The sequence below is a fragment of the Canis lupus genome, chromosome 31 (genome assembly GCF_003254725.2).
Source record: "Canis lupus dingo isolate Sandy chromosome 31, ASM325472v2, whole genome shotgun sequence".
In the NCBI taxonomy this organism is placed as follows: domain Eukaryota; kingdom Metazoa; phylum Chordata; class Mammalia; order Carnivora; family Canidae; genus Canis; species Canis lupus.
Genome location: NC_064273.1, coordinates 38,191,495 through 38,205,232, shown reverse-complemented (window position 1 = coordinate 38,205,232; position 13,738 = coordinate 38,191,495). Strand labels below are relative to the sequence as shown.

The following is a 13,738-nucleotide window of genomic DNA, read 5'->3' as shown; positions in this document are numbered from 1 at the left end:
AGGGTCCTGCAGCTCCCTTTCACCTGCACGGGCAGGGGGCCGGGTGGGCCGGAGCCCGAAGGCCACTCAGGGTGCAGGCCTTCTGTGGCCCTGCTCACCTCCCGGGCCCAGGCTGGGAGGGCTCCGCACCGTGGGTGGGTGTGGGTGTGGGTGTGGGTGTGAGTGTGGGTGTGGGGGGATCCTGGGAGGGGAAGGGCCAGGTGCGTGCAGGCGACATCCGCATTCAGACCTCGTCTCTCAGGGGCTTTGAGCTTGGACGTGAGACTGTGTCGTCACTGTTTGTGGCTCCCCCCAGCAGCCACGGCTCCAACCCAGGGCTCTCCGGGCTCGGAGGAGGAGGGACAGACATACGCCCGTCTCTACTTCATGACACAAACGCTTTATTGATCACAGTAATTGGCCTTAGTCACGCGGATTACAAGCCACGGCTCCTGCAGATGAGGGCCTCGGGGCCGCAGGTCGCCCCTGCTGAGGGCTGCGGGCCGTCTCCCCAGAGAGGGGCGGGCGGCCTGTTCAGGTTCCCAGTTGGCAGCAGCCGCATGTCCACCGGGGGCAGGGGGTCCCGGGGTAGGGGGACGGGGGGCTCAGCAGCTGAGATGGCAGCTCCCGGGGCAGTTCAGGCTGCTCAGCTGCAGGCGGGGCGGCGGCAGACCTGGCGGGAGCACACGGGGCGGCACAGCAGGGACACACTGGAGGCCTGGGGGCGACAGCTGGGCTGGCAGGGGGAGGGGGAGGCGCAGCAGGCGGGCCGGCACAAGGGGCGGCAGAGGAGGGACACGCAGGAGGAGGGTCTGCAGGGGCTGGGCTGGCAGCAGGGGGAGGCCTGGCAGCAGACAGGCTTGCAGCAGATGGGGGTGCAGCAGACGGGCTTGCAGCAGATGGGGGTGCAGCACACTGGGCTTGCAGCAGACAGACCCACAGCTGTCTTCCTGGCAGGGGGAGGAGCTGCAGCAGGAGGAATGGCAGCTAGACTGTTGGCAGCAGGGGGAGGTCTCACAGCAGACCGGGGTGCAGCAGACAGGGGTGCAGCACACAGGCTTGCAGCAGACGGGGGTGCAGCACACGGGCTTGCAGCAGACAGACACACAGCTGTCTTCCTGGCAGGGGGAGGAGCTGCAGCAGGAGGGCTGGCAGCTAGACTGCTGGCAGCAGGGGGAGGCCTTACAGCACACGGGCTTGCAGCAGACAGGGGTGCAGCACACGGGCTTGCAGCAGACAGGGGTGCAGCACACGGGCTTGCAGCAGACAGACACACAGCTGTCCTCCTGGCAGGGGGAGGAGCTGCAGCAGGACGGCTGGCAGCTAGACTGCTGGCAGCAGGGGGAGGACTCACAGCACAAGGGCTTGCAGCAGACAGGGGTGCAGCACACGGGCTTGCAGCAGACAGACACACAGCTGTCTTCCTGGCAGGGGGAGGAGCTGCAGCAGGACTGCTGGCAGCTAGACTGCTGGCAGCAGGGGGAGGACTCACAGCACACGGGCTTGCAGCAGACGGGGGTGCAACAGACGGGCTTGCAGCAGACGGGGGTGCAGCACACGGGCTTGCAGCAGACAGACACACCGCAGCCCTCCTGGCAGGGGGAGCAGCTGCCGCACGAGGGCTGGCAGGAGCCGGGGCAGGCTGGTGGGCAGGGGCTGGACACGCAGCTCGCAGGGGTGCAGAGGAGGGTCAGGCAGGAGGCCGGGGCGCAGCAGGGGGGCTCGCAGTAGCTCTCGGGACAGTCGTCCACCTGCCAGGAGGGGTCGGGGCAGGAGTCGCCGGAGCCGGGCAGGCAGACGCGGCCGCCGTAGCTCAGGTCGCTGGAGCAGACGGACAGGGTGGAGGCGGCCATGGTGTGGGTGCTGGGGCGGGATGTGGGTGCGGGTGAGTGTGTGGGTGCGGGTGTGGCTGTGAGTGTGCGAGGTGCTGGGCCGGCGGCTTTTATACCCCGTGGAGTGTTTGTGTTGTCCCAGGCGACGCTCCCCACGCCTCCCTGGCTTGTTGGTGTTTTGGGCCGTGAGGACCATCATTAGGCCTGTTGTCACGACCCGATGTCGCTCAGCTTGTAAGCCTTCTCCCCGCTGGGCAGGGCTGCTTGTCCCTGACTGTGAGCCCAGTTCCCCTGGGAGCCCCGTGGGGAAGGTGTAGCCTCCCTGTGGCCCACCCTGTGGCTGACTCTGTGGCACCCTCCTGGCAGGTTATGTGCTGAGGGTCCAGGTGCCAGCCCTGGGCTCACGTGACCTGCCCCGTGTGGCCCCAGCCCGGGTGTGCAGGGCCTCACGGGGAGCAGCCGGGTTGTGGAGCAGGAGGACAGAGGTGCATATTTCAGGGCACAGGTGACGTGGGACCGATCGCTCCTGGGCGGCTGGTGAACTTCTGTGGTCCCAGTGTCCACCAAGGCCAGTGAGGAGGAGGCGGATGCCCACAGACAGGGCCCGACACACCCTCCCCAAGGAGGAGCCAGAATGTCCCAGGGAGGCCTGAACTCCCTAGGTTGTTGGGAGGACCGGATTCAAGGACTGATTCTTGGGGCCTAACGCTCTTCCCCGGAGCCTGTGGTCAGTCAGTGGTCCTGGCAGAGGCATTTCCCTGGTTGGGGCCTGAAAGTGGGCTGAGATTTAATCTGGAGGAGGTGGGCGTGGAGCGAGGGTGACGTGGGGACAGTCCATCCAGGACAATCCAACATTGCTTAATTTCAAAACCCAAAGGGAATCTGTTTGGAACATGAATGGAGGAGAAGGTTAGTATGAACGTGAGAAGGTCCTCCCCGCGGAAGCAGGAGAGGGTACGAAAGAATCACATACAAAATTCAAAGCACTCGAGTTTCCAATAAGCACAGGGAAAGCTACTTGAGCTCATTAAGAATCAAATGTTCCCAAATTAAAACAAAAAATGTCACATCTGTAAGATCAACAAAGCTTTAGGACGTTGCGGACTTGTAGCACTGCTGCGCGTGGGGGCCCCACCCCGAGACCCCTAGCAGGCATGATCTTTACAGATTGGGCCCACAATGATACAATTTGTGATTTTGTCCCTTTTAAAGTGTACGAGTCGGTGGCATTTAGCAAAGTCATGATGTTGTACAACCATGACCACCATCTATTTCTAGAACGTTCTCATGGGTCCAGAAGGAAACCCTGTCAATCAGCAATCTGCTTCCTGTCTCTACGGACCTGCCTCGTCCACACACTCCGCCTGGAAGGGCTCACACAGTACGTGGACCCCGTGTCTGACCCCTTTCACGGAGCGTGATGTTTGCCAGGCTCGTCCAGGTTGCAGCGTGTCCGCGCTTCACTCCTGCCACTGGCCGAGTAATATTCCAGCAAACGGCCACCCCACATCTTATTTATCTGCTCATCATCAGTCAGCGGACATCGGGGTTGTTTCCACCTTTTGGCTGTCGTGAATAGCGCCGCCGTGGACGTTGTACATGGTTTTGTTCAAATGCATCTTTTCAGTTCGCCCTGGTGTCTACCTAGCAGTGGAGTTGCTGGATCAGATGGTGACTCTGCGTTTAACGTTCGAGGACCTGCCAGGCTGCCTTCCACAGCAGCTGCACCGTTTTGCATTTCCAACGGCAAGGTTCCTTCCACATGCTCCCCGACGTTGCTTCTGTTCTGGTTTAAAAAAAAAAAATCGTAGCCACCCTTGGCTACTGATTGGCATCGTAATAAGACGCTGGCATCTTACTGCGGTTTTGACTTCCGTTTCCCTGACGACTGATACTCTTGGGCTTCCTTTCAAGTGCTTGTTGGCTGTCTGAATATTTTCTTTGGAGGGATGTCTGTCAAAGTGCTTTGCCCATTTTTAATTGGGTTATCTGTAGCTTTGTTGAGTTACAGGAGTACTTCATGTATTCTGGATATTAAATTATGCTTTGCAAATATTTTCTGTCATTCTGTGGGTTGCCTTTCACTCTCTCGATAGCATCCTTTGAAGCACAGAACTTTAACTTTCGATGAAATCCAACTCACCTGTTTCCTTTTGTTTAGTGCCATAACCAAAACAATCTCTTTGCCAAATCCAAGGTCATGCAGATTGTCCCCTATGTTTCCTTCCAAGAGTTTTAGAGCATCAGCATGTATATTTAGGTGTTTGATTGATGTTTGAGTTGATTTTTGTATATGGTGTGAGGTAGGGTTCAACTGTATTCTTTCACACGTGGATGTCCAGTTGTCCCAGCACCCTCTGTTGAAGAGACTATTCTTTCCCCCACGAGATGATCTTGACGCCCTTGTTGAAAATCAATTGACCAGATAAGTATGGGTTTATTTCTACATTTTCAGTTTTATTCCACTGACTTCTATGTCTATCATTATGCCAGTACCACTGTTTGGATCACTGTGGCTTTGTAGTAACTTCTGTGTGTCCTTTCTAATTTGGACGTCTTTTGTTTGTTTTCCTTGCCAAATTGCTCTGGCTAGCGCTTGCAGCACAATGTTGAATAGAAGCGGTGAAAGAGGGCATCTTTGCCTGTCCCTGACTTAGGGGAAGGCTTTCTGTCCTACACTATGGAGGCTGATGTTCACTGTGGGGTTTTCATCTACTCTCTATTATGCTAGGGAAGTTCTCTTCTCATAGTTTGTTGATGGTTTTATTATGAGAGGGTGTTGGCTTTTGTCAGATGCTTTTTCTGCATCAGATGAGATCATCACGTTCCCCACACCCCACCACACACACTTTATTCTATTAATGTGATGTATTAGTTTGATTGTTTTCCATATGTTGAATTATTCTTGCATTATTGGGATAAACCCACTTGATCATGGTGAATGATTCTCTAAACATACTGCTAGATTTTGTTTGATAGTATTTGGGGGAAGTCTTAAAAATCTTTATCTATAAGGAATATTGGTCTGTAGTTTTCTTTTGTTTGTTTTTGCCTGGCTTTGATATCAGGATAATGCAGACTTTACAGAATGATTTAGGAAGTGTTCCCTCATCTTCCGTTTTTGGAAGAATTTGAGAACATTTAGTGTTAATTGTTCTATAAATGTTTAGCAAAACTCAGCATGAAACCATCTGGTCCCAGGCTTTACTTTTGGGGGAGGTTTCGGATTATATTTTAATCTCATTCCTTGTTTTATGCCTATTCAGTTTGCCTATTTCTTCTTGAGTCAGTTCACTCACTTGAGACTCAAAGACACAAATAGATTGAAAGTGAAAAGATAGAAAAAGATACTTCATGCAAATAATAACCAAACGAGAGCTGGATGGCTATAATAAAATCAGACAAAATAGACTTTGAGTCAAATTTGTTGTAAGAGACAAAAAAGGATATTAAGTATTGTTAAGAGGGTCAACATATCAAGAAGAGATGACAACTATAAACACATATGCACCTACTAACAGACTTCCAAATATATAAGGCACAAATTACAGAATTAAAGAAATAATTTCAGTTCTATGATAATAGTTGGAGATTTCAATGTCTTTTCCACTAATAAAAAAATGACATAATAGAACAACTCGATCAAAGATCAACAATGAAACAGAAGCTTTGAATAACACTATAAACCAACTAAACCCAACATGTATACAAAATACTGAGCAATAGCAGAATGCATGTTCTTCTCAAGTCCCCATAGAATATTTTCCAGATTAGACTCTGTTAGGCCACAAAACAAATCTCAGTAAATTTTAAAAGCTGAAATCGTACCAAGTATCTTCTCTGACCAAAATGGAAAGAAACCAATAACAGAAGAAAAATGGGAAAACTCGCAAATAAATGGAAATTAAACACACAGTGAAACAACCAATGAGCCGAAGAAGAATTCACAAGAGAAGTTAGAAAATACTTTGATATGAAAGCAGATGACAACACAATGAGCCAGTACTTAGGGGATGGAGCAAAAACAGTGCTCAGAGGCAGATTCATAGTTGTCAACACTTGATTTAAAAAGAAGAAATATTTAAACCCACAACCTAACTCTACATCTTAAGGAACTAGAAAAAGAAGAGCAGACCAAGCCCAAAGCTGGGAGAGGAAGGAAACAGAGCACAGATTAATGAAACAGACACTAGAACTACTACAGAGAGAATCGGTGAAACCAAAAGTTGGTTCTTTGAACAGAGCAACAGAATGGACAAACTTTTATCTAGACTAGGAAAAAAAAGAGATAAGACTCAAATTAAATAAAAATGGGGACATCACTACTGACCTTATGTATGTGAAAAAGGTTATATGAGAGTTCTAACTGGACACCAAAGACTTTGGTGTCCTGAAAAAATCCTTAGAAACACAGAAACTACCCAAACCAACACCCTGACTGGAGTCCTTTATCTCCTCCTATGGCTCCAAGTTACTGTTTAGTGTCCTTTTATTTTAGTCCAAATTATCATTTCTCCTAGGCAGGTCTGTCCATGGGCAATGAAGCCTTTTAATTTTCATTTACCTGGACGTGTCTTAATCTTTGCTTCACTTGGCAAGTGCACATTTGTGGGGCATGAAATTCTTGGTTGGTGGTCCTTCTTCCAGCGCTTTACACACACTGTCCCTCCTGCTCCCACATTTCTGAAGAGGAATTGGCTGCTAATCTTCCCTCTTGCTGCTTTTAAGATTCTCTCTTTGTCTTTGTATAATTTGGTTATCGTATATTAGTGTGGGTGTCTCTGGGTTTATTCTCTTTGGAGTTCACTGAGCTTCTTAGATGTGTAGACTCCTATTCTTTTTTAATTCGAAAAGTTTTTTTGGCCATTATTTCTTCAGCTTTTTTTTCAGCCCCTCTTCTCTCCCCTCTCTTTAGGAGATTCCTGTCGAGTGCATGTTGGTCTACTTGATGGCGTCCCACGGGTCTCGCAGCCTCTGTTCACTTATCCTTATTCCTTTTTCCCATCGACTCCTCAAACCAGAGTATTTCAACTGTCCTGTCTCCTTATTTACTAATTCTTTCTTTTGCCTGCTCACATGTGCTATTGAGCTCCTCTAGTAAAGTTATCGATTCAGTGATTGCAATTGGTTCAATAACCCTAGAATTTCTGTTTGGTTCCTTTTTTTACTTCTGTCTCTTTACTGATATTCTCAATTTCATGAACATTATGCTCTTGGTTTCTCTTAGTTCTTTGTTCATGATTTTCCTTGACTCTTAGAGTATATTAAGAGAGTTTACTTAGAATTTTTGTCTAGGGATGGCTGAGTGGCTCAGCGGTTGAATGTCTGCCTTCGGCTGAGGGTGTGATCCTGGGATCTGGGATCTAGTCCCATATCAGGCTCCTTGCAGGAAGCCTACTTCTCCCTCTGCCTATGTCTCTGCCCTCTCCCTCTCTCTGTGTCTCTCATGAATAAATAAATAAAATCTTAAAAAAATAAAAGTTTTGTCTAGAGACGCCTGGGTGGCTCAGTTGGTGAAGCATCTGCCTTCAGCTCAAGTCATGATCCCTGAGGTCCTGGGATCAAGCCCCATGGGGATTGCTGGCTCAGCAGGGAGCCTGCTTCTCCCTCTTCCTCTACCTCCTGCTCCCCTTGCTTGTACCTTCTCTCTCTCTCTCTCTTTCTGTGTGTTAAATAAATAAATAAAATCTTTAAAAAAATAAAAGTTTTGTCTAGAAAGTTAAATCCCTGGGCTTTCTCAAGGGTATTTTCTGCTAATTGCTTTTTTTTTTTTACCTGTGAATGAGTCATCCTTTCTTCTTTCTTTGCATCCTTCATATTTTTTGTTGAAAGCTGGACATTTTGAGTATTATCATGTGATAATTCTGGATATTAGATTCTCCCCTTCCCTATAGTTTTGTTGCTGATTGCTGTGACCTGTCATTGTGTTTTTGTTCAATGACCCTTCTAAACTATATTGTAATGACTGCACTCTTTGTTAGGTGTGCTCAGTGTTCCATTAGCCTAGTGGTCAGATACTGATTTGACAGAAACTTCCTTAAACACCTGGAGCCAAACAAGACTTTTCTCCCAGTCTTGGCGGCTGGGCTCTGCTTGTGTGTTGGGACCAGCCCACAGCCCTGGGCTGGACAGTTGACAGATCTGCCTTCACCTTCACATCATGCCTGTCAGAGCTGGACGTGTAGCCAGTGGTGAGTGTCCAGGGCTTTCTCAGCTCCTTTCTGAGCATGGGCCCCTTGCAGGCATTTGGGGTCTTCTGGTCTCCCAGCCATCTGTGGAAGCCTGAAAACCTTATTCCTCCAAACATTTCATTCCCCAGCTTTCTGTCCTTGGCTTTTTGGGGTGTCTTCTGTTTGCCACAACTGATACCTTTTCCCCAGGCAGCAGTGGGTTCATTTGACAAACTCTCTCCATGTAGCTGCTTCTTTGCCTTGAAGTTATGAGAAATTAAGCCAAGCCCTTGGTGTGGGCACCTCCAGAGCCACTGCTCAGACAACCACACTTCTCATAGAATGGGGCTTGCTCTTGCCAGAACCAGGGCCCCTCACTGGCACCCAGTCCACCAGGCTGCAACCACTTTGTTCTTGATGGAGCATTTCCTTGGTCATTGTAACCCCTTGACCATTTGATTCTTTGCCAGTTTTTTTCAGTGTTTCTATGGGGGTGTAAGGGTGGGCCCTTAGAGTTCCCTACTGCCCATCTTTTTCTGATCACTCTTAGTAGGCACAACTTTTAAAAGTCCTTTTGAGGACATTTGTTGATATCTCTCAGAATTTAAAATCAGCAAACTCTGACCTGGAAGTCCCACTTCTGGGAATTTAGGCACAGTGAAAACATACATCTGTGCACACAGGTAAGCGGTGAGGACCCTCATGGTGGCATTGTTTGTAATGATCAAAACTGGAGAGACTTCAGATGCCCATCCCCCTGTTTCTGCATAAACCCCTAACTGGTGTATCACCCTTTGCGATTCTATGTGTCTAGGGACAAGGAGCAACCATAAGGTATTATTTCTTATCAAGTTGGCAAAGATAGAAAAAGGTAACCCCCATGCTGAGAATCTATACTGCTGTAAAGAGGACCCTCTGTGGGCAATGTGATTTTCTTGCCTCCACCATTTGACCCATTGCTCTGCAGTTCCAGGACTTCATTCTCAGATTTGCTCACGTGTGTGGGAAGCTGCGTCTGGCTATATCTGGACATGGGACTATTTGCTCCCACCCTCTGGTCTGGACATGTTTTCACACTGTTCTGGCCTTTCTCCACTATTGCTGTTTCCAGTCGTCCTTTCCCAGCTGCTCTCTGCCAACCCAGCCCAGTAGGTGGGAGCCCCAGAGGCTGTGTCCTCTTCTCTGCCCTCTGCATCCCAGCAGCTGACACGGTGCTGGAGCACACGACATTCTGGTGTCTGTGAATGTAGGATGCCACCTGTCCCTAGAAGACTGTCTGGACACCAGACAAACCAACTGCTGGTCTTCCCTGTCCCTACTTCCCAACAGGACTGTGGCATGTGCTGATGTCGGGACAGCCCTCATCTGTGCGTGGGGAGGAGCTGCTTCTACTTACAGTGGGTTGGGGTCTTTGTTCTCAGCCCATTTGGTGCCCACAGGGTTTTCCTGGGAACAAAGTCTCAGACTGTGATGGTGGCCAGACAGCAGAGCAACGACTGGAAGTAGACATGGCCCATGGCAGGCATCATGTGCAGGAGCTCCTGGTCCTCCAAAGATGACAATATAAGCCCCACAGAGGAGGGACAGAGGTCCTTGGGTGCCGGCTAATGATCATATCGCTCCCCTGAGCTCCGTGTTCCCAGATGAGTTGTGGGTCCCCTTTGTCAGTGAAACCACCACAGGAAACAGAGGAAAAGGGTGTGAGACTCTAAAGTATTTGTTGGGGGTTATTCTGCAGGAAGCGAGTTGCATGGTTAGACTGGCCCAGGGGTCATGTGGGGCTGAGGAAGTCTCCTGTTGCCTGTCTGGCCCAGAGGGGTCCCTGGGCTCTACCTTTCAGGGCATCCGGGGGTGCTTTGGGGCACTTTCTGGGGGCGGGGGATGCAGATGTGGGTGGGTCAGCCCTGGAAGGAGTCCACAGTAACAGACTGGCTGTGAAAGGGAATGGCTGGCTGGGTGGCTTCCTCCTGAGTCAAGGGTGAGCTTGGAGAGGTTGGCTCCGCAGCAGGCAGGGGCCTTTAGGGGACAGTCTAGGTCAGGCAGGCAGGACCCCGAGGGGAAGCGCATGGAGTAGCCAGCTGGGCTGCAGGAGGAGGTGGGCTGCACAGGGGCCGCCCCAGCAGAGCCCTGAGACCCTGGGGGGCCCAGGAGCTCTCATAGCCCAGAGGCAGGGGGTGGGAAGCAGGTGGCCCTGGGACACCCAGGCTGGAGGCCATGAAGTAGATGCTGTGACACGTGGTGGCCTGGGGCTGGGTGGGGTCAGGGTGGAGGTCAGGGGTGCCCAGAGGAGCCTTTCCTGGGTGGCCTTTATGGCTTCCTGGCTACAGGCCACATGGGCGTCTCTCTACTGTGTTTTCCCAACACTTCATCTCCCAGTAAGAGGAGGTGAGGAGGGGATGAGGAGCTCAGACGTCAGAGAGCAGCTGTGAGTTTAAACCCCCGTCCTTTGGGTGCCTGCCGTAGTGCGACTGCCCATGAGAACGGCTAGGGCTGGGTGAGGCCAGCGGTGTTTGTCACAAATAAATCAAAGGAATAGCACGTGGGCTCAGGGCACTTCACCCCACGGGCCCTCCGGAAGTGACACATGCCAGGCACCATCAGCAAAGCCCAGAGAGTCACAGGTCACTTGTGCAAACCACTGAGGACAAGCGTTCCTGAGGTGAGGGCAGGGGCGGGGGCACGCTGGCGGGCGACATAGGGGTTGCCTCTGCCTTTGTCAACAAGTGTCCTCCCGTGACGTCAGTGCCATCCTGACATCAGAGCAGCGTTGTCCAGAGCACTGGGCATGTCCAGGCCTGACGGGGTTCCCAGGGCAGGCCCTGCCCCGTGACTCCGTGTCCCTCCTGCTCCCAGGCGGAGTCCAGACCTACCAGCTGATGTCCTGAGTCCTGCCCAGGACGGGATCCTGGGGCTCCTGCCACCCTGAAGACCTGAAGATTGTGCTTCCAACCTAGTCGTTTCCTTTGGGGGCTTAGAGCAGTGCCTTCCCCAGCCCGCCGCCTCTCCACGGGATGAGCAGAGCACGCGGGAAGACCCCAGGGGGACCCCAGGAGGCCCCCAGGCCCCCCGGGCTGTGCTGCCTGCGGCCCCCAGGCAGGCTTGTCCGGGACACTTTGCCCAGCTGGGGCAGTGGGTGGAGACGGGCCTGGGCTGAGCCCCCCAGGCCACGCCCCTGTATGCAGGTGGCCAGCCTCAGGGGCCCCGGGGACCCACTCGGGGCCCAGCAGCCCTGACCATCTGTGCCAGGGCGTGAGTCCCACCCCGCGGCCCCGCCCAGAGCAGTTGGGCCCTGGCCCTTGGGGACCTCTCATCACTCCTCCCAAAAATGTTCACGAGGGAAGGGACCACTGTTGGGTCCAAACCCCCGGACCCCACCCCCATGAGAGTCAGATGAAAGGAAGCAGGTCAGCAGGTGAAGTGAGTTTATTGGGGTGCCAGGGAGGTGCCCACAGGTTGGAGGGCGAGGTCAGGTGACCAAGCAGAGGAGCTGGGAGGGAAGGCAGGTGACCCAGGGCAGGTGGAGGTGCATCCCGGGAGCAGGAGCCCCGGGGAGCCACGGGGTCCGCGTTCTTGGGAGGGAGGAGGTGAAGGTCAGGTCAGGAGAGTGGACACCCAGGGGGACCCCATCGTGGGTGGGGGCAGCCACCTAGCACAGGTGAGGGCTGGGCTGAGGGGTGGCCGGGAGGCCCAGTGTCCCTGGGTGGGGCCTGAGCCCAGCGCCCTGGGGGCACGTGCCCCATCAGCGGGAGCACATGGGGCGGCACAGCAGGGACACGCTGGAGGCCTGGGGGCAGCAGCTGGGCTGGCAGGGGGAGAGGGGGACGCAGCAGGCGGGCCTGCACACGGGGCGGCAGAGGAGGGACACGCAGGAGGAGGGTCTGCAGGGGCTGGGCTGGCAGCAGGGGGAGGCCTGGCAGCAGACAGGCTTGCTGCAGACAGGGGTACAGCAGACGGGCTTGCAGCAGACTGGGGTGCAGCAGACGGGCTTGCAGCACACAGGCTTGCAGCACACAGGCTTGCAGCACACAGGCTTGCAGCAGACAGGGGTGCAGCACATGGGCTTGCAGCAGACAGACACACAGCTGTCTTCCTGGCAGGGGGAGGAGCTGCAGCAAGAGGGCTGGCAGCTAGACTGCTGGCAGCAGAGGGAGGACTCACAGCACAGGGGCTTGCAGCAGACTGGGGTGCAGCAGACGGGCTTGCAGCAGACGGGGGTGCAGCACACGGGCTTGCAGCAGACAGACATACAGCAGCCCTCCTGGCAGGGGGAGCAGCTGCCGCAGGAGGGCTGGCAGCTAGACTGCTGGCAGCATGGGGAGGCCTCACAGCACAAGGGCTTGCAGCAGACAGGGGTGCAGCACACGGGCTTGCAGCAGACAGACACACAACAGCCCTCCTGGCAGGGGGAGGAGTTGCAGCAGGAGGGCTGGCAGCTAGACTGCTGGCAGCAGGGGGAGGACTCACAGCACAGGGGCTTGCAGCAGACGGGGGTGCAGCACACGGGCTTGCAGCAGACAGACACACCGCAGCCCTCCTGGCAGGGGGAGCAGCTGCCGCACGAGGGCTGGCAGGAGCCGGGGCAGGCCTGGTGGGCAGGGGCTGGACCCGCAGCTCGCAGGGGTGCAGAGGAGGGTCAGGCAGGAGGCGGGGGCGCAGCAGGGGGGCTCGCAGCAGGTCTCCTGGCAATCGTCCACCTGCCAGGAGGAGCTGGTGCAAGCGCTGGGCGAGCAGAGGCGGCCGCCACAGCTCAGGTCGCTGGAGCAGACGGACAGGGTGGAGGCGGCAATAAGGCAGGTCCGGGAGCAGCAGGTGTCAGCCATGCTGGAGTTTTGTGCTGGGAGGTGAGCAGGACAGGGGTGTGTGTGACAGGTGTGCGAGTGAGGTGCTCTGGTTGTCAGGGCTTTTATACCTGTCCCTGGGGTGCTGAGCCTCGCCTGAGCCTGCACCAGCCTTCCTTTTCCTTGTTGCTCAGCGTGTATTTCCTGACAACCCTTAGGGGCTTATTTGCGGTGCGATGTTTGTCCCCAAGGCTCTGAGTGTGTCCGGTGATGCCTGGTTGCTTGTGTGTGGAAACACTGAGGTGCACAGTTCCTAGTTGGTCAACCAGCTCAGGGTTGGGTGTGTCTGGATAACCTGGGCTCCTCTTTCCGTATTTGCTTGTGTGTCTTTGGTGTGAATTCTGGCCTCTGCAGATGCTCCACACGTGGCCGCAAACCCCTCACTGAATAAGAGTGTGTTGGCTCAGAGGAGCCCCCCATCTCCTGCTCCACCTGCAGACTCTGGTGGGGTGACTCCTACAGTCCTGCGCCCGACACTGTCCTTGTTCCGCTGTTTATCGCACGGTTCCCCAGTGATGTGCATATTCTGTACTCTCTTGAGTTTTCAGTTTTATTATTTATTTAAATTTTTAATTTTCAGGAGTCTTATTTTAATCTTTTAATCGCACGGTGCTTATGATAAGTGCACCCCCTAGTCCCCATCACCTGTTTCCCCCAGGCCCCCCACCTGCCTCCCCTCTGGTGACCATCAGTGTGTTCTCTAGAGTTATGAGTGTTTCTCGATTTGCCTCTCTTTCCTTCTATTTTTTCCCCCTTTGCTCCTTTATTTTATTTCTTAAATTCCCCGAATGAGGGAGGCCGTGCGATCATGTCTCTCTCTGGCCGACTCGCCCCCCTCGGCATCACGCCCTCCGGCTCCCCCCACGTCGGTGTAAATGGCGAGATCTCCCCCCTCTGCCAGCCGAGTGACACCCAGGGT

The 13,738-nt window shown here is 53.6% G+C and overlaps 2 protein-coding genes across 2 annotated transcripts; both read right to left on the bottom strand.

Moving 5' to 3' along the window:
- Nucleotides 1–591: 591 nt before the first annotated feature.
- LOC112669269 (keratin-associated protein 10-12-like) lies at nt 592–1,875 on the bottom strand. The gene is made up of 2 exons (XM_049104593.1): nt 925–1,875; nt 592–893 (listed from the first exon to the last, which is right to left on the bottom strand). Exons 1-2 carry the CDS (start codon nt 1,830–1,832, stop codon nt 626–628), a joined length of 1,176 nt encoding a protein of 391 aa, XP_048960550.1. The 5' UTR covers nt 1,833–1,875; the 3' UTR covers nt 592–625.
- A 9,549-nt stretch (nt 1,876–11,424) lies between these two features.
- On the bottom strand, nt 11,425–12,845 carry LOC112669268 (keratin-associated protein 10-8-like). Its single transcript, XM_035709223.2, is given in 2 exon segments — nt 11,425–12,572; nt 12,574–12,845. Coding segments are annotated over 2 exon segments (1,080 nt in total). The 5' UTR covers nt 12,802–12,845; the 3' UTR covers nt 11,425–11,720.
- Nucleotides 12,846–13,738: the final 893 nt, after the last annotated feature.